General features: G+C 34.8%; 4 protein-coding genes across 6 annotated transcripts; all 4 read right to left on the bottom strand.

The window, feature by feature from the left end:
• Window positions 1-1959: 1959 nt before the first annotated feature.
• On the bottom strand, window positions 1960-6022 carry LOC112016462 (serine/arginine-rich SC35-like splicing factor SCL30). The gene is made up of 8 exons (XM_024049026.2): window positions 5870-6022; window positions 5192-5384; window positions 5009-5086; window positions 3543-3707; window positions 3387-3427; window positions 2764-2845; window positions 2494-2670; window positions 1960-2292 (listed from the first exon to the last, which is right to left on the bottom strand). The coding sequence occupies exons 2-8, from the start codon at window positions 5374-5376 to the stop codon at window positions 2166-2168; spliced, it is 855 nt and encodes a 284-aa protein (XP_023904794.2). The 5' UTR covers window positions 5377-5384; window positions 5870-6022; the 3' UTR covers window positions 1960-2165.
• A 980-nt stretch (window positions 6023-7002) lies between these two features.
• LOC112016440 (uncharacterized) lies at window positions 7003-12192 on the bottom strand. The gene is made up of 10 exons (XM_024049003.2): window positions 11670-12192; window positions 11416-11491; window positions 11173-11270; window positions 10703-10804; window positions 10438-10524; window positions 10055-10171; window positions 9448-9551; window positions 8090-8229; window positions 7787-7923; window positions 7003-7675 (listed from the first exon to the last, which is right to left on the bottom strand). The coding sequence occupies exons 1-10, from the start codon at window positions 11889-11891 to the stop codon at window positions 7499-7501; spliced, it is 1260 nt and encodes a 419-aa protein (XP_023904771.1). The 5' UTR covers window positions 11892-12192; the 3' UTR covers window positions 7003-7498.
• Window positions 12193-12998: 806 nt separating this feature from the next.
• Window positions 12999-16680, bottom strand: LOC112016467 (transcription initiation factor TFIID subunit 11). 3 transcript variants are annotated; one of them, XM_024049037.2, is made up of 6 exons: window positions 16559-16680; window positions 15684-15964; window positions 15212-15299; window positions 14649-14748; window positions 14270-14402; window positions 12999-13414 (listed from the first exon to the last, which is right to left on the bottom strand). In XM_024049037.2, the coding sequence occupies exons 2-5, from the start codon at window positions 15959-15961 to the stop codon at window positions 14278-14280; spliced, it is 591 nt and encodes a 196-aa protein (XP_023904805.1). In that variant the 5' UTR covers window positions 15962-15964; window positions 16559-16680; the 3' UTR covers window positions 12999-13414; window positions 14270-14277. The 3 variants fall into 3 exon arrangements, with proteins under 3 accessions (XP_023904805.1, XP_023904803.1, XP_023904804.1); XM_024049035.2 differs by having other exon boundaries at window positions 15684-16013; window positions 16559-16676; XM_024049036.2 differs by having other exon boundaries at window positions 15684-15967; window positions 16559-16674.
• Window positions 16681-19097: 2417 nt separating this feature from the next.
• Window positions 19098-23230, bottom strand: LOC112016432 (receptor-like cytoplasmic kinase 176). Its single transcript, XM_024048996.2, is given in 7 exon segments — window positions 19098-19636; window positions 19639-19761; window positions 20756-20879; window positions 20972-21114; window positions 21242-21377; window positions 21715-22040; window positions 22935-23230. Coding segments are annotated over 7 exon segments (1248 nt in total). The 5' UTR covers window positions 22987-23230; the 3' UTR covers window positions 19098-19292.
• Between the last annotated feature and the right edge of the window lie 756 nt (window positions 23231-23986).

A 23986-nucleotide genomic window follows, 5' to 3' on the forward strand; every position in this document is an offset into this window, starting at 1 on the left:
TAATATATTATCTTTTACATAAAAATGTGTAAGTTTTTAAAACTACATTTCTTAAGAAATACTTCATTTTGAGACATTCGAGCATGGAATAGAAGACTGATATTTGAGACGGAAATAGTATTAAATTTGGGATATGACCAGTAGCTATTGTACCGTGCAATACCCTTAACTTACTCACGAAAAGTTTCAAATTTTTTCATCTTTTTACTTCTTTTGAACTTTTAAATTTTTTTATTTTTTCAACCTCTTTAAACCAATACTAAAAGTAATCTTCTTAAATTTTGATCACAACCATTGAAAAGTATTGTATGGTGCAAACGTACAATAACTATTACACATTTACACCTTATTTTGATCCTTAAATGTCACTGAGTACATGTTAGTCTTATTCCACACCAAATGACTGAGTTCACGCAGGTCTTTCATTCACATGCTGTGTGATTAGAGGTTTTTTCTTTTTCTTTTTTTCTTTTTAAGCTGCGACCGTTTCAAATATTGAAAAAATTGCAAATATTTCGGAAGGAGTTTATCATTGAGAAATTGTGATTATTTTGAATTTTGAATAAAATGCAAATATATGGGCAATCTTTTTCTCTCTATTTTGGATATAAAACATATAACCACCTACACAACAAAATGGTTATGCGGAAGGCCAATTTGACCTTACCCAACAAGCCAACAGACAGAAGAGTACCCTCTCTGTATTCTTACAGCTACTTTATCTACAAACAAAAGTTGATTGTACACTTTAATCTTGACATGTGACTACTCTCCAATAGTATTTACCCATATACAAAATAATACAATATGAACCCCCTTAATATATAGACAAGTCTATTACACTGTAGAATACCCTTTTTTGGCTGACAACATCCACTTTAGCAGAATTTACCCAGTACCAAATCTTTTGCTCAGTTTTGAAATATGTTAAAAGGCCGGCTCTGAAAAGTGAAAACAGGGTGCTTTAACTGTTTTTAAAATCGACTAGACTGACCGGTTCAATTGGGAAATGAATCCTAAACTATTATGATAAAAACCTATAAAACCAAGAAGAATGAGAACATTCCAATTTTCAAAACCATAAAGTGGATACCAAAAACTTCCAATATTAGTTGAGAAGAGATTATATTGATAAGTGGCTCGAAATAATTGTGTTAGCTCGACCAACATGAAGATTTGAGTCCTCATGAGCTCAACTTTGTTGAATTCCTTGTGTTTGATACTTTGATCGACTTTGAATTTGTACATCACCTAAACGAATTTATGAGCTCAACTTTGTTGAATTCCTCGCGTTTGATACTTTGATCGACTTTGAATTTGTACTTCACCTAAACGAATTTATGAGCTCAACTCTGTTGAATTCCTCGTATTTGATACTTTGATCGAGTTTGAATTTGTACATGACCCTCACTGAGTTTAGGACGTAGACTTATCAATTACAAACATTTTCTTCACATCCATACACGACTAACATTCGTTAGTGAAAATCATGTGTCTGAAACTTTGATCGACTTTGAATATTATGACGTAGACTAATCTATTACTAACATTTTCTTCACATCCATAGACGACTAACATTTGGTAGTGTACATCATTTGTTAGATGCGACCGGATGTTGACACTAACCCAATTAATCCCCTTCACACCATAATGGTTTCATTTAAAATTGTTTTTTCAGTTACATATCCGGATGAACCGGAGAGAACATGTCCCGGCAATTGCATTATATACCAGCATCCTGAAAATCAACTTAGCTCTAATAAGTTGGCATTTTGAAATTCCAATGTCAATTTATTTAGATTTACACCACCACTAGTACTAGTTTGGGAGGTGAAGCCACGAATGACAAGACAGTGATTGTTTGGCAGGCCTCGAGCCAAAAATATCAGTTTAACTTATATTATTAGGTCTTGACCCAGCCAATAACACCTAATAATAACTCACCTCATAACAGTAAAGTTGAAAATAAAAATAAAAATAAAAATAAAAATAAAAACTCTAAACCACAGAATTATCAAAGTTGAATCATCCTATAGAGTACATCAAAACACACAAGTTTTATAATTCCTAAGGCATGTAACACATTCTAGAGCTTATTTCCTATTGTAGCACACAAGCCAGCAAATGTAGCATCAACCATTTGCAATATGCATACTGCCTTTCCATTATCTGCTGCTGCGCCTGGGTGACGCATCGGCAGACCTAGACCTAGAACCAGAGGGTGATCTTGAAGCTCTAACAGGCGATGACCTCCAATGACCTCTTGGTTCCTCAGCATCATAGGTTGGTTTCCTAAAAATAAATATTTGATATAAGCACCATGCAAGTAGCAGAGACAAAAACAAGTCCTTGGGACAAGACTCCAAAAGTTACTGGTGATACTTCATCATTACAAAGCAATTTAATAAACAAAAATAAATAAATCAAAACTCCTGTATTAGACCAACATGGTATAGCTAAAAAGATGAAACACTTGAAGACACTAAAACTTACTCGCGATATCCATTTTCATTTTGATCAGCAGCATTGGCATAACCTGGAGAATAAGACCTGCGATGATCGGCATCTCGCTCTCTTGGAGGACCTCTTGGTGACCGCGGATGGTCTGCATGCCTTCTACTTGGGGAAACTGAGTAGTCACCCCTCCGTCTAGGAGCAGGAGAGTAGGACCTGACAATTATAATTTTAGTTTGAAAACGTGTTAACCAATCAAGTGGACATTGAAAAATAATAATTATGGCATTTGTAAAGTTGCAATTTTACCTAGAGCGGTATCGGCCTCTAGAACCAGAAGGATAGCGGGGGGGAGAGCGTGAACGGGATAATGAACGAGACCGAGAACGTCCTAAGGATATCAGAGTCAAAAGAAGAGTACTGATTACTTTAAACAGGAGTAATCAAAATAATGGACATGAAAACAAAAAATGCAAAGCCATGCTAATTAATAGAAACCAAAAAATGACTCCAAATCAAATAAATTATAAAACTTCCAGCTTCCTAACTTCAATCTAATCTCAATTAAATTTCACCAAACAATTCATTTAGCTGTCAACAGTCCTATGATAATTTGATCAAATGAAGTATATAGTTCAATCAACATATATCTGAAAGGCAAAGACCAAAATAAAAAAGAATAGATAATTAACCTTATTCATATCTTTTGACATGTAAATAAAAAACCTTGCTTGTGTAATATAACACCTTAGGAATAGCATTTGTATGATACAACAGTTAAGAGCACTTAGCCAGTTAGACCTTTGGGCTTCGAGGTTTGAGCTTTAAGCATGCCTAAGTGTTGCTTTAAACAACACTAATATAGCAATAGTAATTATACAGGTTACAGGATTACTAAAAATTAAATATTTAAATTGTCAGAAACTACATACCATAATAAGATGACCGTTGTCCCCCATAGCCCGAAGGTCCTCTGTATAAAGTACAACAAACCATAGGAACCTCAAAATATATAAAATGTGAAATACAACTCCAACAGGCAAGGGGGTAGAGAGAGAGAGAGAGAGAGAGAGAGAGAGAGAAACTACCTCACTCTAGTCCTTTGACGCATCTCTTCAGGCCTTTTCCTTGTCTCTGCAGCAACAACCACAGATATCTCTCTCCCAGCAAAAATTTTTCCATTCATATGATATTGAGCCTCTGAGGCCTCATATGCATCCATAAACTGCACAAATGCAAATCCTCGAGGTTCCCTAGAAAGAAGTCACAGCAAAGCTTCAGTTGATGAACAATTAAATTTCACCAAAAGCACTGATTGTATGAGGTCACGGACCTGACACTCAGTATAGTAAGTAGCACGACAATGTCTATTTAGTATACCTTCTTTACACATCTAAATTATCAGCTCCAAGCACTTCCAGATAAGTGCATGCTGAATTTACTTAAAGCAGCTAAATCCAAGCTTAATGGCTGCACTTTTCTTTACAGTCAAGTATGAAAGCCAACTTCAAAATAGGCATATGACTTGAAAATTCTTCACATTCTTGTAATTATAGGATGCACTTGAAATCAACGTTCCCACAAACTTAAAAATCATCTCATGTTGTCTTCAATTGGTCAAGAATCAATCTTCTTCCTCATCAAACCACTATTGATTGTGTAATTAAATAATTTCTCTTCATAAAGCAACATTCTTCAATTGAAGATTACTCTTAAAACTCTTGGGGGACCAACAAGTTAGGCAATGATAAACAGGTCTTCATCAAAAGTGGGGCTTGGGCTTTGTTTTAACTTCAAAGTTCAAACCAACATACCCCCTGACAAGCCAGTTCAAATTTTTAATTCACTATGGAAAGGAGAAAAAGAAATTTTCATAAATAGTGTAGAATGTAACTCAATAGACAGCTTTTGCACCCCCTACTTGTATACTTTGACCAAAGGTGCCAAAAAGATAATAATGAAATGGAGTCTCAAATATTAGCAATTTATATCTATATTATCAATCCTAATAAGTTTGCTTGTAAAGACACCTAATTTCCATCAACATCACAAGAACTCGTTTGCCAAATTCATGCTTCTTTTCACGCAGACTATTCAGCTTGCCAACCTTTAGGCACATGCTTTGGCTTGGCTCAATTAGGCAAGTCAACCTCAGCAGTTTAATAACCTCTTAAGCATTAAAAAAAATCATAAACTAAGTTGATCGGTAATATGAAGCTAGGGGAGGACAAAGAAGGAAAGAAGAGCTTCAGAAGTATGTTATGATGATTACTTACTTGCATTGTAAAGTTAGGGATGTTGGATTGTCATGCAAAATCTAACATTATACTAGTTTAAAACCAACAAGCTCAACCAAGCTAGCAAACATGACTGAATACAGGTGAACTATGCTTGGAAATCACAAATTCAGCTCTACTGAAGCTCAACCTTGATTCAAGTGCAAGCGTTCAGAGCTCAATTCCCAAAACTTGCTCAACTTATTTCAATCATCACACACCACTGTCGTATTGAACCAAAAAAAAAAGGGCATATAATCTACTTGTAAAAAACTCACCCTGTGTAATAGTCCTTGGGAATATACACGTCCCTGACAGCTCCAAATCTCTCAAATGGAACTCGAAGTTCTTCTGGCCTGCAAAAAGAAGCAAATAATAAAATAACCAACTTGTTTTGACACACCAAGGGAGGGATCTTTCACCTCCAAAACAAAAATAAACAACTACCCACAAAAAATTACCTGCAATCCAGTGGAATATTGCGGACCAAAAGGCTTCCATTCTGTTCCTTGCGCCTACCATAACCGCCACCGCCACCACCGCCACCACCGCCACCACCACCGTATCCCCTTCTAGGAGGGCTTCTCCCTCGACCACCATATCCTCTCCTTGAAGGACTATAGTATGGTGGACTGTACCTCCTCATTATGCTTCCTAACAACACATAATCATAATCTATGTGAACCTACTAAACAAAAAACAAAAAAGCATGCTATTTCCTAAACCCATTACATGTAAGATAATAAAAATAACATTAATCAATTAACATAATGACATTTAAGCTATAATGTACATATGGTCAATCTGAACTCTTCAAACCCCAGAACGTAAATTTCAAGTCACATGCTTTTACCCAAGAAGGAAAACTAGATTCCTTGCTTGGTTGCTAAGAAAAATAAAACCTTTAATCAACCAAGAGCCTAATTTACAAAATTTACAATCATTCTTGAAAATCAAAACCTAAAAAACAGAACCAAAGATCGAAACTTCAGTTTTCTTTTCCTAAAATTTCTGGGCCGATAGAAAACTCCTTATTGATAAAGATCCCTAGTTTTTCTTTTTTATGATTTTCTCAGCAACCAAACGGAGGGCTTATTGATCAAATCAAAAGGGAAAAAGTAGATAGATTGATTAATTACCTGTGAAAGAAGAGCTTTGAAGAAGAAAGAGAAGCTGAGCTTGAAGTTAGATCTCAGGCTCTGAAATCAAATCTGAAGAATGAAAGTGAAACCGTGTCGCAGCTACTCGTCAAAATTCTATTCTTTACTTTTGTAGAGCCAGGTTTAGGAATTTTCCACGAAACCGTGTTTAGATTTTAAGCCCTAGGGCTAGGAGTGGGAATGATTCGTGGGCCGGGTTGCCCCGATTTTTGTTAGTAGAAAAGTGAGGCCCTATTTTGGGTGACAAACGTAGTGGGCTGGGCTTGAGTTCCCTTTCCTTCTTTTTTAACTCCCCTTCCTCCTTATATAACGTAAAAATGTTTTTTTTATTACACGGTTACATCTCCTAAACAATAACAATAAGGTTTAGAGATTAGTTTCATGGGCCAAAATGATCAAATACTACTGTTCACTAAAATATATATTAATCTGCCACTGTTTTGAAAATATGTAAGAATTTATCACTTTTTTAATACTTTAGTTTGGGGAACTCAAGTTTTTTATAATACTCGAGTTCTTGGAAAAAATAGCCTTCAAATTTGTCGGAAAATTTTTTATGGAACTCAAGTACCATGGGAAACTTGAGTTCCCCAAACTCAAGTACCTAAAAAGTGGTAGATTCATACTTATTTTCGAAATAGTAGTAGATTGATATATATTCGGTAAACAATGTTATTGTGCCATTCTGGCCTAGTTTCATGCAATATCTATTGCCCATAAATACACTAGATGAGAAGAATCTTTTCCGTGATTCATTTTGGATAGAAGTATTTAAAATGAGGGTTTTAGATTTTAGTTTTTAGTTTTTAGTTTAAATGACTTAATTAAACTATGAGAAAATCTTTCTCCTTTTTTTTTCATTGATTAAATTTATGAATAATTTGACTCATTTGAGGGTTCTAAATATATGGGTTTAAAATAATTAGATGTAAAATATTATTCAAATTCACAACATCACACTAGTGTTTATGGTAGAACAAAATCCTCAAAACTCAATTCATTTTGTATCGTTAAATTTATATAAAAACATAATTTAAACTAACAGTTGTGGATCAAAACAAAATTTTCACATTACTTAGTAAGGAAGTTCTTTGAACCAAGAGAGTACGGTATGATAGAAAATTTGCTAGTTGCCACATCAATAAAATTTACATCTACAAGGTAAAATGCCTATCTCACTATGCCCATTTAAAGTAATTTTTGAATTCTATGTCCCTGCCTCCAGTGTGGAATAAAGTGGAGCATCACTCAAAACTATAAATGCAAGTTACATAGGAAAGAAACTAGCCTAACAGGCAAACATGACACTGATTCTATGAGAAGAGGGGTCATTAGTCTGCCTGTGAATTTGCAGCCATCCACATATAGTTCTCCCACAACATCTCATTGTTACGTATGGAAGATTTTGAATTCTGCAGCTGACTCATCATCACACGAAACATCATACATTTTTCCCACAAATGGGAGAGGGAAAGATCCCAACTACCCTTCTTGCCACATCAAGCACCACTTTCATCAAGCTTCATACGGATTGAGGGAAGAGAACACGAAAGTGTACAGTATACAGCAAAAAGGGGGAGGAACAACCGGCAAAGAAACAATGTGGGATCAACATGCAACTGCAATATCTGGTTGAGATTGCAGGTCTTCGGAGTCCAAGAGCAAAGGACTCTTCTGGAATTTGTTTCTTAGCTGACCACAAGCAGCACTAGCATCCAGGCCCCTTGTTTGCCGGGTGCTAACAGTTATTTTACGTGATTCTAAAGCAGCTGCAAATGCCATCACCTGCCAAATGAAATAAAATCCATATATCTATTACTAAAGAACAAATAAAATCAAGTGATGAGGCATATTCTTGTTGAAAATGAGGGCATAATAACATAGGGTCAACATTACAGCTTTCTTGTGTGGCCGCTGATAATCAGAGCCTTCTATTGGATTGAAAGGTATCAAGTTCACATGATAAGTACGCCCCCACTGGTGGAGAAGCTCTGCAAGTTCTACTGCATGCTCTGTTTTGTCATTGACTCCAGCTGGCCAAAAGTAACACTAATACTGAGAAAAATGTCATTTACATCAATATTCATGTTATTCAATCATGTGTGAAGGGGGAGGGATGGGGATACAAAGTTCTAAAGTGAATTGTACTTATAAAATAAATAGAACAAAATTAGTAGTTCTTAAGTGAAACATTGGTACCTAACAGTGCATACTCAAAGGAAACCCGTCGATTGGTCTCAAGGAAGTAATCCTTGCAATCTTTCATGATAGCATCCAGAGGGTAGGATTTAGCACTTGGCACAATTGCTTCCCTAAGTTTTTGGTTAGGAGCATGTAGGCTGATGCAAAAGAAGACAAGAAAATTAACAAGAAAATAAAGTTGCATTTGCATAAAATAATGAAAATAACATATTGGCATCAGCCATGTATTAGATATAAAGGTCTTCTTCATAAGTAATTTTTTTTTTTTTTTTTTTGGATAAGTAATAAACATTATCAGAAAATGGGATCGCACTCCAGATCGTGTGACTTTTGGGTCCACCCAACCTTCAGTTCCAGCTATTGAGGTGATCTTCAACACCCTCAGGCATAACCCACTTGACCCCAAATAATGTGAAAATCATGCTCCATAACTCATAAGCAATAGGGCAGTGAAGAAGCAAATGATTTACAATTTCTCCCATTGATTTGCACATTCAACACCAATCAATAATTAGGATCCTCCGTTTCTGTAAATTATCAATGGTCAGAATTTTCCCCATAGCTGCTGTCCAAAGGAAAAAAGCAACCTTAGTTGGGACTTTTGACCTCCACACACTTTTCCAATTAATTGTAGGATAGACCAAAAAATAGACCCTAGAGATTCCAGGAATTGGGGAAGCAGTGCAACGTTTGATTTACAGTCAATACTCAAAGACATTATTTTAGGGGTTTAAAAGGAAGAAGAACAAGAAGAAAAGAAAAGATATGAGCTGATTCAGAAGTTTGGTTATGGACATTAATCATAAGGCATAGTGGCAGGCAGAATTCATTACCTCCCATCAGCTTTTACTGGGGTCAATTTATTCTACAGTCAAAATTTCAGGGGTGGATATTTCTGGTTGAAGGACAAAAGGCTTAAAACATAGTCACAATTTTGATAATGTGTTTATGAAATTTTGAATGATATGCGCTGCTCAAATTCTGGATTTTAGTAAACTTTGCAGGTAGATTTGCTATTAGCCTACTACAAAAGATTAAGGGTCAAATCTTTTCTGATATGGAACAAAAGGCAGTCCACCATATTTCTCCCACTCTACATTAGCCTGATCATCGATCTGAAACCCCTTGAACAAAACATGTGAATTGCAGTGTGGAACAGATGTACTCTCAAACTGTACATATGGGCCAGAAACAGCATATTGCAGCAACAAGATTCTCAATACCAAGCCAATTCTATCAATTAAACATATACACTTCAACAAAAATGGCCAATTACTCACAAACAAACAACATCAGTACATGGTACGTGGTATTAAGACACAAAAATTCTTGACTTCCTATTATAGATGACATACCTGACGGCCAATGTTGACTGAAGCTTGTGAGAAGCCAGCTTTCTTATTGTGTTTGGAACCCCCACAGTGGATATTGTGATCATTCTTTGCCCAATTTGCACATCCTTACAAACAAGAAAGACCCACCAAAATTGATGATACTCAAAACTTATAGGAAAATGGAATTCTAATACTCTCTTTGCCCCATATTGTTAGTCCCATTTAGAAAATTCAATTTTTTAAGGAACATCATTTAATGAATTATCTTTCTAAGAACAGGTAGAATTTTTCAAATTGCCCTTCATAATTTAAACTCAGTGAAGTATTAAAAAAAGTGAAAAAAAGGGGTATTGACTTTTCAATAAAGTAAAGGGTAAATTAAGATAGTTATTAATATTGTGTTTATTGACTTTTCAAAATGGATCATATGTTGCAATAATCCCAAAAAAACCAACAAATAAAGGATGGAGTAAGTAAATCACAAAGAATGTATAATATGTTAGTGGAAAAACCTCCTGCAATTATGTAAGTAAAAAACTAAAATAAACAAGTTATTAAAGGTTATCCACACAACAAACGTTGGTAATGAAGCAATTAGATAATATGCATGAAACAGTTGTAAATTCACCTTATTCAAGCACTGGTGTGCTTCAAGTACCGACTTCAGGTTCAACATTGGCTCACCCATTCCCATGAACACCACATTTGTCACCCTATGCTTGAAGAGCTCCTCAATAGCTAAAACCTGTGTACAAAAATGTATTTACTTATTCATTGTATACAAAGCCAAGCTTGCTTTGAACAAATTAATTTTTTCAGCATATTATGAAAATTATAGGCTTTTTATTTTTTATTTTTTATTTTTTGTCATTCTTCAAAATGAAATACCTCTATTCTACTTTGGTCACTTCATTTTTCAGAATTGCGTAAACAATAAAACATTCAAAGACCCCACCACCCTACCACACAGTGGACTTCGAATAGTGGACATGGAAAAGACATTAGAGTTACCTGCTCAACAATTTCATGCCTCTTAAGATTCCTTGAAAATCCACCTTTTCCAGTGGCACAAAATGAGCAACGCAGTGGGCAGCCAACCTGAATATCCAAAATAAAAGCACAGAAAAAACAAGTCAATAAACGATAAACAAAGTACACTACAATATATATTTTCATTACTGTTGTGCATGAAAACAGTTCCTTGAATCAACAAAAGAACACTCCTAGGAAAGGGTACAAAAGTTGGCACTGATTGATTCACAGGTCAGAAAATCACCTGTGATGATACGCACGCAGTAAGTCTCACTGAACCTTTGCTATCTTCAACTGGTATGCCCACAGTTTCAATCAACCTGTTGTCCTCCAACTTAATCAATAACTGCGTGATCAGAGGCAAGAAGAGTTAAATAAGAGAAAAGAGACAACTTCCAAATCAAAATGTGAAGCAAAGACATTAGCAACCATATATTCACTCCACGATCAAAAGTTTATGATAATATCTAAAGGACAAAGTTTTCCACCAAATCAGGCTGGAAGAATCTCCTCCAACCGATTACGTGGCAGTTCATAAGACCATCCATGTGTCTTAAATCACGCGAGTTATTAAATTTAAACAAGTCACATTACAATTAAATAGATCATGTGACTAAAAGTACACGTGCATAGTCTTATGAACTGCTTGGAAAATCCAAAAGTACCGTTTAACAAATCACAATTAGTAAAATAATCTAATCATATTCTTCTTACCTTAATAGTGCCATCAAGTGCAGTTACCGTGTTATGAATGGGCGACCGCCCGACTTTCCATCCAGCTTCTTCAAGATCATTCCTGAATGCTTGAGGCACTGTAAAACCATGAAAACAGCACAAAAAGTCCAGTACAAGTCACACAATTTTTTTTTTTTTTTTGGGAAAAACGTAACAAAGAGGCTAGAATACATGAAAGAACAAATTGGGCAAAAAGAAAGGAAAGAGAGAATTTTCTCTCACATTGACTGAAATCTTGAATTTCTTTGACCTTTCTCTTGTAAATTAGATGATGGAGTTGCTTCCCTCTAAAGCTTTGCTAAAACATAATTCCAAATTTTTTAAAAAAATATTAAAAAATCATCACAAAAATACTAAGAACTAATAAGCCTAATTGCTCAATTATCCAGTCATTCAAAATGTTATTCAGTTTTGATTTTAATTTTCTCGGGAACCAAACGTAGGAGAGGATAAGTGTTTTGCTTTTTATTGATTACCTGACCGAAGTCGAGGGCGACCTGTTGGAGCTCCTGCTCGGACATGCCGAGGAGCACGTGCGAGTCAGCTTGGGAGGCACGTGCGGGAGGAGGAGGAGAAGAAGAAGACCTTATAGAGAGGTTGCGGGAGGATATAACAGCAGCAAGGAAGCGAGGTCGCGCCGCACGTGCGAGAGGGGCGGAGCACACGTGCTGAATTAGCGCCATTGACGTGGCAATCATCACTCAGCTCAGTGCTCCGTTTAGGCAAACGCTGAAGTGTGAAGCAGAGCAGAAGTGCAGAACCCCAAGCAAGCAAGCAAAGCCAATCGCTTAAACCTCAGCCTTCGGTTGCAAAATACGATAATAACCCTCTCTATCTGTTTTGGACGACTTGCGTTTTTGATCTAAACGACTTTCACGACTGGTATGTAATGTAGTAAACGACCGTGGGTAGAAAATGGGAAAACTATCCTCTTCTTCTTAAAAAGTTTTATCTTATGGGGAGATGGCAATGGAACGGGGTTGAAAATCGGGTTAGACGTGCCCGTCATCACTTTGGGAAGGGGGAAAGTATGAATCTCACACACTCTGAAAATATGCATATATTCAATATGTGTGGCATACTTTCTCGTAAGAAAATGATATTATGAAAATATTTTATTATAACATTTCAATGAAAAAGGCAAAAATATACAACAAAAAATAGCTAACTGCTTCTTTTCTTTTTTTTCTTTTTTTAAATGAATAGCTAAGTGGTTCTTAAAGAATAAGTCTACTACCATAACAATTTTCACAACTTTGGTCACAACCCGCCTATGTGGCGAGTTATAAGTGATGGAAAAAAAAATGATTAGTTCATGTGAGTTTACAATTCCACCACTCATAAGTTGTCACGTAGACAAGTTGTGGCAAAGTTGTGAAAATGGTTCCTAAAATAAGTTAACGTTAACATTCTTGCCTAATGCCTATTGAAAAGCATTACACATGAGCCAATTGCAATTTCTGGTCCGGATTCATAGATAAGCAACCTAAGCATTAGTCAATCAGATCATTTTAAAGGATGGCTTGGGATTACATTTGTAAACTTTATGCTCTCCTTCTTAATCAGCATTAATAATAATAGTAACATACCACTACACACTCTTAGTACGATGGTTACTCCACAAATGTAAGTGCTTGTAGGGTGTGGGGTGTGGGGGGTAAGGGCCGGAGTTCAAGTCTCTAGGAGGGAGGTTTATACACATATACACTTAGATTAGGTTAGAGTAGAAATTTTATCTCGTATAAAAAATAATAATAATAATAAATAATAGTAATGTAAATCAATTCTTGTAAACCCAAGGCCAATTGAGGAATGCATCATGGAGTCAGCTTGTATGACATAATCACACCAACTGCTTTCGATGTATGAAAGGGAAGTGTACAAAACTGTTCAGAGGCTCATGATGAGCCTGGATATATTTGTGACAAACTGACAATAAAAGGGCAACATTTGATACTTGCAATTTTTTGTTTAATAGTGAGTAATGAGTCTAGTGACGGAAATCTTAATTGTCAGTCATTGCTCATCACTCTATATTAGACTTCAGCTGTATTTTCAACTTTCTACACTGGTATGTAGTATGTACTGGAAAAGGAGGTGTTCCCAAGCACAAAGGCTAAAAATCCTGGCCTTTGTACTTATTAAAAAACAAAAACAAAAATCCTGGCCTTTGCTTTATATATTGATGTGTATCCAACCGTGAGATTGCAACCCCGCTGATCTGAAAATAAGGCAAAAGAAAGCATAAATAAGAAAATTTTGAAAAGGATCCAAATAAAGGGAAAAATGAATAGAGAAAAGAATAGAGGATTAATATATCAAACTATCAACCAAAAAAAAAAAAAAAAGCTTTTTACCAACAAGTAAATGAATTTAATACACATGGTGTAAAATTGAAAACAATGAAATGAATCAACGAGTATGCAGATGAGGATGACAGACTCGAAATCGCCCAAAATATACTTATATAAGGTTTCTTTTTAGGTGAATTAATCTATAATTTTTATCAGGAATAGAAACTTTAGCAGTTCTCAATGCATTTGGTTCATTCTTTACCACCTTTATTCATATCCTAGCTTCAGTTGTAGTTTTGCTTTTCTCACTGAACAGTTATGCATTTGCTTTCTGTCTTTTGTCATAACCAGCACAACGTAGAAACCTAAGCTGCAATTTCCACCTCAGATATCCATCACAGTCCAACCTCAGCTGTCATCTACGTCTTGATATGAAAAAATAAATGTATTTTACCAAAACTTCAAGCTAATATGCCTTCACAAAAATCTATCCACCCACCAGTGGCCATTTGGCCTAGCAATCCAACTAAAACTAGCAATGTGGCTTAGAAATATTCAGCTGTCCCTCAATTGGGAAAAATCAAGAGATTGAGCCCTCAAGTCACCCTTTACAAATATTTAAGGGCAAGGTAAAAGACCACTCTATTGGCTAGGGTTATAAAAAGAAAAAATTACTACCTAACATACAGATAGAATGAGAGAGAATTATACTACAAAATTAAAGATCATTATGCTTAATTTTAAAAACCTGAGCAATCAGGCACAAAAGCTGTGTATCTCACCCCATCCACTAGAAGAGCCTTGGCACTGATCTCCTTGGTACTTTGCCTTCAAGCTTTAGTCTTCTATATGCTTCTCTAATGTGGCAAGGCCGAATAGGCCCAGAATCCTTCCAGTCGGTCATAACCACTCTAGCTGTAAACAGAAATGCATCAACAGAGGATACATTGAAGACTGAACGAATTTTAAGTATCTGAAAATATGGTTATATATGACTAAGACGTGCACTAGATTTACATGTGATTCTGGGGGAACGTGATAGAGAAAGCATCAAGAGCCCCCAGAGGCTGTTGCTAGGTCCACCACTGCCAAAGGGGATCACTTGTATTTTGGAAAATACATGTCAACTTAAGTTTTAAAATTTGTATAATATATGCATACCAGACTCAACAATATCACCAACAAACATTTTTGCTGTCGCTGACACGGCAACTATCATTGGCTCAGAAACTGCCCGCATTCCAGTGATGCCCAGTAACAACTACACTTTCACCATATGAGAGAAACAAACAAAAAATTAGGGAAAACTTTAATTGCACTAATTAATCACCTACCAGTTCTATTGCTGCACTTCAAGAAAGCTGCATAAAAATGCCTACTAAGAGGTCAACAAACCTAAAAGGTCTTTCTCCAAATTATTGTCTACAGACTATGTTGTTCTACATTTTGTTTTTTCCCTCACACATTCATGGAACATGTTCATTGGCAACATTCAGTCCAATGGAAGTGTTTCATTGTAGGTGGCTGGCTCCTCAACATACCAAGACTCAGATCAAATATGTGGAGGAACCAATAAATTTTTAGGCAAAAGTAAAAAGGTATTTTGGGTGGTCAATAACTCAACTTGACCAAGCCTTAGAAAGACCCAACTACAAGGGACAGAAAACAAGGGAAAAGAGAAGGAAAATTCACAGCAAATATATAGAACAAGGCAACAAGCATACCTTTCTCATGTCAGATTTTTTAAATCGAGACCTCCGAAAGAACTCATACCTCTCCATCTGTTCCTCTGTGAACCGTGAGAGGATAGCCCTGAAAAGTATAGAGCAAGATGTAGTTGTAATTTTCCATAATAAACGCAAAAAAGCAAGATGTCTATCAGTTCTCCATAAAGTTAAACCATCTATTATATTTTGATTCACATTAAATTGGTTTTACATCAACTATAACTTCTGAAAAGTGAAAGGGAAAAAAATCCCTCTTTTTTTAAAAGAAAATGATAGAGTAGATTTTATTAGATAATGAGTAACTATGCAGTTAGGACATCAGATGCAAGTATATCAGAAAGGCATGGAGGGTGATCCTCCATCTGGTACATCCCATTTCTTACAATTATTTAACTTGCAAGTAAAAGATAACATTCCCATATATGTCTGCAAGACATAGCAGAAAGAACTCAAATAATATTCTACATACTGTGTCCTGGCAGCTTTGTCAGGGTCACTCTTATACGAAATATTTCTGATGTTGATGTCCACATTATCATCCTCTTCATCCTCATCCTCATCTTCATTGTTACCAGTGGATGCATTAGTCCCAGCGGGCGCTATCACGGCCGGCGATGTTAACACATTAGTGGGAGTCTGGATTTGACCTTCAATGTCCATAGAATCATCAGTAGGGGAATCAGGTGGCAATTCTTCTACATCCTTAAATGCCACCTCAAATGGGTCCACAGATTGCCTCGGTTCCATTGTCTCCTTTTTCCAATGATAAAACCTCATCAGTCAATGATCATAACAAGATCTACGTACCAAAACACACACATTACAATCTAAATAGCCTAATAACAATGCAAACAATTAACAAGAATACCCTCTTCCCTAATCTCATTCAAGAATTTCAACAAACATATAAAATACAAAATCTAGCGAACCCCAATTGTCTACACGTTCACCAACCACTTAATTAGTATCAAATTCTATGCATATATAATTGAACCAACATGATAGTATTAAAAGCTATATTGCTATACAAACATGTAAAGCACAAACTATAACCAACCCAACATACAGTTTCCCTACAGAATTACATTTTGGCAGCATTGATTTGGGTTTTGGATTTGGTATTTGATAGTACTTAAAGGCTTTATTCTATATGATAACATTGATGTACTGAACCCAGCAAATTGAGGCTGTATTATTAAAGCTCTAGTCCATTTGAGAATGCATAAGCTTAACAGGCACAAATTATATACGGCATTTTATCAAACACGTAACGCGTATAACGGTATGGGGTTTGCGAAACAAATTCAAACCCATTAGCAATGAAGAAAAAAGAGATGTTGATACCTAGGGTTATAGAGAGCGATTGCTGTATGATGGAATTGTGATGTGAATTGTGAAGCGCCTTTGGAGGTTGGAGTTGGATCTTGAAAGTTGAAACCGCCTTCCCAACTGTGTATATATATTGAGAATTTGATAGGTATTGGGCTCGAGTTCCTTTTATTATTTTTAGACCGGGCCTCAATATTGAGATGTTTTAAGTTCGAAAAAAGTCCGGCCCATTATCAAGTACTTGGATGATCACAGACTTCTTTTTCTTTTTCTTTTTCTTTTTTTTTTTTTTGGTAAAGGTTTAATAATTTGCTACAATTATAATTTAGAATTACTACATTTTTGGGTAAAAGTATTTTTTTTGTGTTTCTTTTACACAATTTGATACTTATTCAAATTGCACAATTTGTGTTCTAAATTCAGCTCGTGTTCTATTGTAATAGTAATCAAAGATAAGCACCGTGCTATTGTAATCAAAGAAAAGCAATGAGTAAGGTTTAACCCACAAAGGCATATTAAAAAAAAATGATAATCATAAGAAATGAAGAAGACTCAGAGTCCAAATAATTAGAAGGCGATTGATTTCTTTATAAAAATAAAATAGAAAAAAGTAATGTACATTGACATACTTGTTGAACCGGAATACTTAGAACTACACTTTTGTTTTTGTAAGTAAAGTTTTCTCTTTTTTGGATTTTGAATTTAGAAAAGATGATGATGATAGTGTAGAGAACAATAATATGGAACTGAGAGAGGAATTGAGGAAGAAATAAATTGAATAAGTTGAGTAACTAATGTGACAATTGTTTCTATTTTAAAATAAAAAATAAAAAATAAAAAAATAATGTGACAGTTGTCCTATTTTATAGGCAGTATTTTACATGGGAGTTAGAAATTATTTTTAGCATGTTATCCTTAAGTTTTATATCTACTTTTTAGTATTTTTTTTCAACCAAAAAAAAAACCAAACATGAGATAAGATTAAGGAGCAAGGGAACTAGGATATTCAAAAAAAAAATTAAATAGTTTTTTTAATGCCAAAAAAAAAAAAAGGAGTTAAGTCTTGATAAAGGAAAAAAAAAAAAAAAAGTGAAAATGTGGAGTAATGCTTAGTTTGAAAATCAATTGGAGTTAGACATTGCCTGTTTTGTAGGCAAGGTTACACATGGGAGTTAAATGTGTATTTTTACTATGTTATCGTCAAGCTTTATCTCTACTTAAATTTAGGCGGTAAGGATATTTTGGAACAAAAAAAATGTCCAGTCCAAATAGGTGAAACCCCTTAAATATTAGTATAGACAAACTAAATACCTAAACTTGGATGCATATATGATATAACATTTTTTTTTTTTTTGATAATCTATATGATATAATATATACGAACACTACTTAACCCAAAAGTTTATCTATTGGTTTGAACTCAACTATGTTAATTCACCATTCACTCATCCCCACTATATTTTGTATAACATCTAAAAGTTAAAACATAATATTTATTATCGCTAAGCTCTTGTTAAGTTGATATCAACGTAGTATTTTAGTCCATTTCAGTTCACTTTGGTCAATTTCGGTCCAGTTTAGTCCACTTCGGTCCATTTCAGTCCACCTCCGTCAACTTCAGTCCATTAGGTCCACTTCGGTTTTATTTGGTCCATTTCGATCAACTTCAATTCGGTGCAGTCCACTTCAGTATATTTCAGTCCACTTCCGTCAAATTTCGTCTATTCGGTCAATTTTAGTCTACTTTAGTCTAATTTGGTCCATTTCAATACACTTTTGTCAAATTCGGTCCATTTCATTTCATTTGGTCCACTTTGGTCAATTTCGGACTAATTGAGCCTTAAAAAGCAATAAAATTGGTAAATATTCACAATAATACCTTAAAATTTGAGTTTCAATAATATAGGCATTATACTTATATTTGAAAAGGAAAAAAAAATGTTACAATTATAATCTTATATAATAATTTAAACTTAATGAAACATGTTAAAAGTGTTCCATGGAATAGGGGTGTGCCTTTTTTTATTAATATTAATGGATATGTTCAAATTAGTCCATTGATTAATTTTCAAAAAAAAAAAAAAAAATTGAGATAATGTGTAGTGTATATATATATATTTTTAGAAGTCTTTTTAATAACACCTTTCCATTTATATAAAACAATATTATAATTATATAATTTAAATTTATTTATTAAATTTAATTATTTGTGTGTGTGTGTGTAAAAGCTTAATCTAAGTTTTGATTGTTTATGAAAAGCTTAATCTAAGTTTCCTCATATGGAATGATATTTCCATCCATCCTTTCTTGCTAGTTGCTATAATTATATGACTTATAAAAAAAAAATGCCACATCATAATTAATACTCCTATATAACTTTAGGACATGTTACAGCATAACACCATACCCAAAGGTACTATCAATTATGCAATCCAAAAATTTTCTTGCTTAAAAATTTCTATGTTGCATATGCAGTTAGAAAAAAAGGTGCAAAATCATGTAAATGACCCAAGGCTTTCCTCATGTTTACCATGTTTCAGGCACAACAAGAAAATGAGTCAAAGAAATGTTGTTCTAATATCATTAACTAAACAAAAACTGTACAATAATCAACAGTGGTATACATACTCTGAGCACAAGATATGGTATTCATCCAAATAACCATTCCTCCCCCCCCTTTTCTTTCCTTTGAATGTTGTATAGGCTAAGGCTATAGCATTATATATATGCGTGGAATGTTTTTCTTCTTTTATGTTTGAAGGTGAGGAGCGGATGGCCCAGGAGAAGAAGCAGCTTTCTCATTGGAAGCTTCATTTACACTTGAATTGCAAGGTTGGCTTTGATGCTTCGGACCATTGCTTGAATTGCTAGTAGAAATGGGGTTGATTTCATTTCGAGAGCCACCAGTGGCATTGGAGTCCTGAAGCTGCTCCAATATTCTTACAACCTTATCCATGTTTGGCCTGAACCTGGGTTCTACTGATAAACATTGAATTGCAAGGTTGGCTACTTTCAGTGCTATACCAAATGAATACTGGCCTTCAATACGAGCATCAAAAACATGGAGAACTTTTCGTTTGCTGGTAAGGTAACGCTTGCCCACTCAACTAAATTATGTTCCCCAGGTGGCCTGTTGTTGTCCATTACTCGTTTACCAGATATCATTTCTAGGAGCACAACCCCAAAACTGTAAACATCGCTTTTGGTAGTTAAATGACCTTCATGAGAATAGAATGAACTGTGTGTCAAATCCCTATAGAAAGTTACAGAGTAAAACTAAAGCATTCACCAAGAGCTGTATAGTCCATACAGTGGGTACAAGATACAGGGCTAAGTTTGAAGCATTACAAACATGTGCATGAAAGTGAAAAATAGGGATCTCTGAAGTTGGAATGGAGAAATTGAGTTACAAAGCTTCAAATAGAGTTAAGAGTGAGTAACTTGGGACTTAATAGTACCCAAATTGGACTTGAAGTCATAAACAGAATAACCTGAGAAGACTAGTTTCACTACAACTTCCTCAAATGCCACAGTTGACTAACCAAGTCTGGTCAAGTTTTTTTGGGAAGCCAGAAGTTTGATGGAAAATAATGTTATCTTTCCATGTTTCATGTATTCACATTAGAAGCATCAAGCATGTATAAAAAAACACAAATACAATTGCAGGTCAAATAACAATTTGGAAAATTTTGCAGATAGTTGGAGTTGGGACTTAAAATTGATTGCAGAAAGCTCGAGAAAGGGTGTGCTTAATGCAGACAGTTTGTGGATATAAAGTTTTTATTTACCCAAAAATTCGAAGGTACCATCTCTTGAAAATTTATGGAAGGTGAGAGAATGAATCTCAAAATCATGTTGAAAGGTGGTCTGTGATCTAATTTAAGGACTACAGGTAGAAAATTGCCCAGCAGGCCAGCACAATAAACAGAAAATCCAAACTAAGAGTCTTTGTTAAGTGTGAAAAGAAGTGAGAGGTAAACACCTATTGGTGCTTTATAATTTAAAAATATGTCACTGTTAACGAATATGCCATTAGCTATCCTATTTATAAAATAGAGGCCTGGATCAGTGAAGAAAACAAGAAGCAAGTGATGAAGTAATTGTGTCTGGCACAGCTATGCGAGGACAATAGATAAACCTTATGGCAATACTTCAAGCTTATGAAGTTAAACAATATACGAACATGAACAAAATCTGTAAAGTTTAAGGTACCTGTGGCCATATACTCGGGAGCAGCATACCCATAGGTTCCCATGACCCTTGTAGAGACATGGCTTTTTTCATCTGTTGGACCATCCTTGGCCAACCCAAAATCTGAGAGTTTTGCATTAAAGTTCTGCCATTCACAATGAAGAGTGGGTTAGAGCATGTCCAACTGAATTCTCTAGATGCCTTAAAATTAGAAGAATTGAAATTTTTTTAACATACGGAATCCAACAGGATATTAGAACTTTTGAAGTCACGATAAATGACTTTTGCTTCATCACTGTGTAGGAATGCTAGACCCTTAGCAGCACCAAGTGCAATCTTCATACGGTAGTTCCAAGAAAGTGGTTGAATGTAAGAAGCCCCTGTTCCAAGATCTTTAAAATGAGATTATGATTTTAACAGAAAAGTTTAAGGTCCTTAACAATAGATAAACAATGAGTACATTAAAATAGTGAAAGTAAATAAAGGAGAAGGATATTAATAACTCACTCCTAAACAGATGATTCTCCAAGCTGCCCCGAGGCATGCATTCATACACCAAAAGCCGTTGGTCATCCTCTAAGCAGTAACCAATCAATTTCACCAGATTAGGATGATAAAGCTGCCCCAGGTAGTTGATTTCTGCCTACATTTGAAGAGGATCCACAAAATTATTCAATTGTAACTCCTGAAGATATAATGTGCAACACCATCTATATAAAATTTAAATAAATAAAAAAAACCTACCTAAAGCAAGAATGGTTGAAGACTTCCTATGAATTTATTGCATTGTTAAAGAAGCTCATCAAATCTCTTACAAGTTTTTAAACCATAACATTCCAATACTAATAAATTTCTAAAACACTTGGCACTACCCTACTACCCGACTCATATGAAATACAGTTAAGGTTCAACACAAAAAGGCTTTAGATAGGTATCAAGAAAATGCAAACAAGCCAAAAAAAAGTAGAAGTAACACTCACCAACCATTCCTTGTGACCCTGGAGACCTTCTTGGTTAAGCCTCTTCACGGCAATAACTATGCCAGTCCCAGGCTTGGCAGCTGTAAATGAATGCTCATCGATCCATCCCTTGAAGACACAACCAAAACCACCTTCACCTATTACACTGTCAGGACGGAAATTCCTGGTGGCTGTTTTGAGATTGTTAAAGGTGAAACTTTTCAAATTGGAGGACTGCAAGATCTCACTCTCTGCCCGAGGAGTTGAAGGCACCGAGACAGATGAGATTTTGCTGTTTGAACAGCTCAAATCATTCCCAATTTTTTGACCACATGTTGAACTCACCCCTGCAAACATCAATGTCATGTGACAAGTAAATTAATCTAGAATTCCGGCATAGAATTGAGAGATCTTCTTACAAACTTATCATCAACTTGTATATGGTAAAACTAAAAGAAGTAGGGGAAAACCCCATTTTTTCTCTTCAAATTCATTCAGTACAGAAACAGTAAGCCTATATTGGTTGCCAAATATAACCACCGAAAAGATCAAATAAAGCCCATATCAATAAATCTATATGACAAATTGACAATGTTATAAGGTAGAAACTTTAGCTGATTTAGTTTTCTCAAGCTCCAATGCAGCTAAAATCTATTGATTCAAAAAAATAAAAAATAACAACTTCTGTTATCCTAAACAACTTTACCAACGCAAAGGAAAAAACTGCAAAACAAGTGTGGGGTGTTTTGTGCGTGAGAGAGAGAGACAGAGACAGAGAAAACTCTCGAGAAAGTATATACGCAGAAATTAAATCCAGCTTTTGAATTTAAGGTTTTTTTTTTTTTTTTTGTCATCAATATTACATGGAAAAAACAATTGTAGCCTCACCTGAATCAAGCCAACTATGTAGCTTGGATAGCAAACGATTACATAAGTCTTTTTTTTTTTCCAATCAACAATTACATAAAGATTTAGAATTAGGATTCATAAACCAGTCAAAAGGAACAAAAATTTTCATATAGACCCAGATGCAGCACGAAACAAAGCATCAATGTTCAGTCACAGAGAAACCAAAACAAAGATCCATCCCAATGAAACTTATCAGAAACTATTCAAAAAAGAAAGCAGGATAGAGATGCTGTATTGCATGTTTCAACAATCAAAGGCCGCAACTTCTTAGCAGAGAACAGGTGGAAGAATTAGATGAGTGAGGTACGTACTGAAACAGCAAGCTAGCATACCATCGTGAAAAGGACTCTCAGCTTTGATTTTAACACTAAAGCACGAACCCATGAATTCAAATTTGAAAAAGGCTTCACTGTCTGTCTCTCAGAATCTGTATATCCTCTCCAAAGGACACAGTGCAGCTTTGTTTTGAGTACTTTACACAGACATAGCCACAGCTTTGGCTGTGGGAAATAGAAAACTGTGAGTGTTAAAGTGTGAACAACTTGCAGGCTGCAGCAGGAAAAGTCAAACCAACTAATAAAGCCTTTCAAACTCTAACAAATAAAATGGGCAGAGAAGGATTCTTCATTATACAACAAATTTTGCTTTATAAAGCATAGTAACTTAAAAGTTACACTTTTCATTTTTATTTTCATTCCACTTTATAACCCTTTGTCCTTTTCAAAATAGTGAATACTCGAGACATAATTGTTTTGAAAATCTTTTTCATAACTACTAAAATAACATTATGTCATTATAAATTCATTACTCAAGTTCATTTTTATTACATACAAAAATTAATCCTAAAAGAGCCCAGTTAATGTATGCCAGGCATTCATTAATATTTCATTTTAAGAAACTTTTTAATAAAAAATTGAAAAAAAATTATCATAAAGGTTAGTCATTTTTTCATTTTCTTATAAAAAAAATTCTAAAATTAATGGTTTATCAAAGAATGCTTGAGAGCATACGTTAGTAAAACTCATCATATAATTACGTATCAATATATAATTGAGAAAAAGATTATGAAAATTGTTGCCCCCTTATTTCAAGATAGATATCTTTTTTAGATTTTACTAACTTATGTTCTTATGGTATGCATTCGTAAACTATTTTAAGAAAATTTTTATAAAAAATAACTAACTTTTTTGACAATATTTTTAAATTCTCACAAAAAAAAAAAAAAACATTTCTAAAATTGATGATTAAACTAAACGGCCCTTTTTAGTAAAGGATTTGGATCCCATTTGGGTGGTGGCTATTGAAACGTGCAATTATCCCTTATTTTAGTTATTTACAGTTGAAAAGGTGAAAAAGGTGAAAGGTAAAAGATGAAAAGGAATCA

The sequence above is a fragment of the Quercus suber genome, unplaced genomic scaffold (assembly GCF_002906115.3).
Source record: "Quercus suber isolate HL8 unplaced genomic scaffold, Cork oak 2.0 scaffold_325, whole genome shotgun sequence".
Lineage (NCBI taxonomy): Eukaryota > Viridiplantae > Streptophyta > Magnoliopsida > Fagales > Fagaceae > Quercus > Quercus suber.

Excerpts from the sequence above, each read along its gene's own strand:
- LOC112016462 (XM_024049026.2), bottom strand. The coding sequence starts at position 5,376 with ATGAGGAGGTACAGTCCACCATACTATAGTCCTTCAAGGAGAGGATAT. Across the intron at positions 3,428-3,542 it reads CGTCAAAGGACTAGAGTGAG|AGGACCTTCGGGCTATGGGG; the intron begins GTAGTTTCTCTC and ends TACTTTATACAG. Across the intron at positions 2,846-3,386 it reads ACAACGGTCATCTTATTATG|GACGTTCTCGGTCTCGTTCA; the intron begins GTATGTAGTTTC and ends TGATATCCTTAG.
- LOC112016440 (XM_024049003.2), bottom strand. The coding sequence starts at position 11,891 with ATGATTGCCACGTCAATGGCGCTAATTCAGCACGTGTGCTCCGCCCCT. Across the intron at positions 11,271-11,415 it reads AATTCAAGATTTCAGTCAAT|TGCCTCAAGCATTCAGGAAT; the intron begins GTGAGAGAAAAT and ends ATGGTTTTACAG. Across the intron at positions 9,552-10,054 it reads CACACCAGTGCTTGAATAAG|GATGTGCAAATTGGGCAAAG; the intron begins GTGAATTTACAA and ends CTTGTTTGTAAG.
- LOC112016467 (XM_024049035.2), bottom strand. The coding sequence starts at position 15,991 with ATGAGGTTTTATCATTGGAAAAAGGAGACAATGGAACCGAGGCAATCT. Across the intron at positions 15,300-15,683 it reads GACAAAGCTGCCAGGACACA|GGCTATCCTCTCACGGTTCA; the intron begins GTATGTAGAATA and ends TATACTTTTCAG. Across the intron at positions 14,749-15,211 it reads AAAAATCTGACATGAGAAAG|TTGTTACTGGGCATCACTGG; the intron begins GTATGCTTGTTG and ends GTGAAAGTGTAG.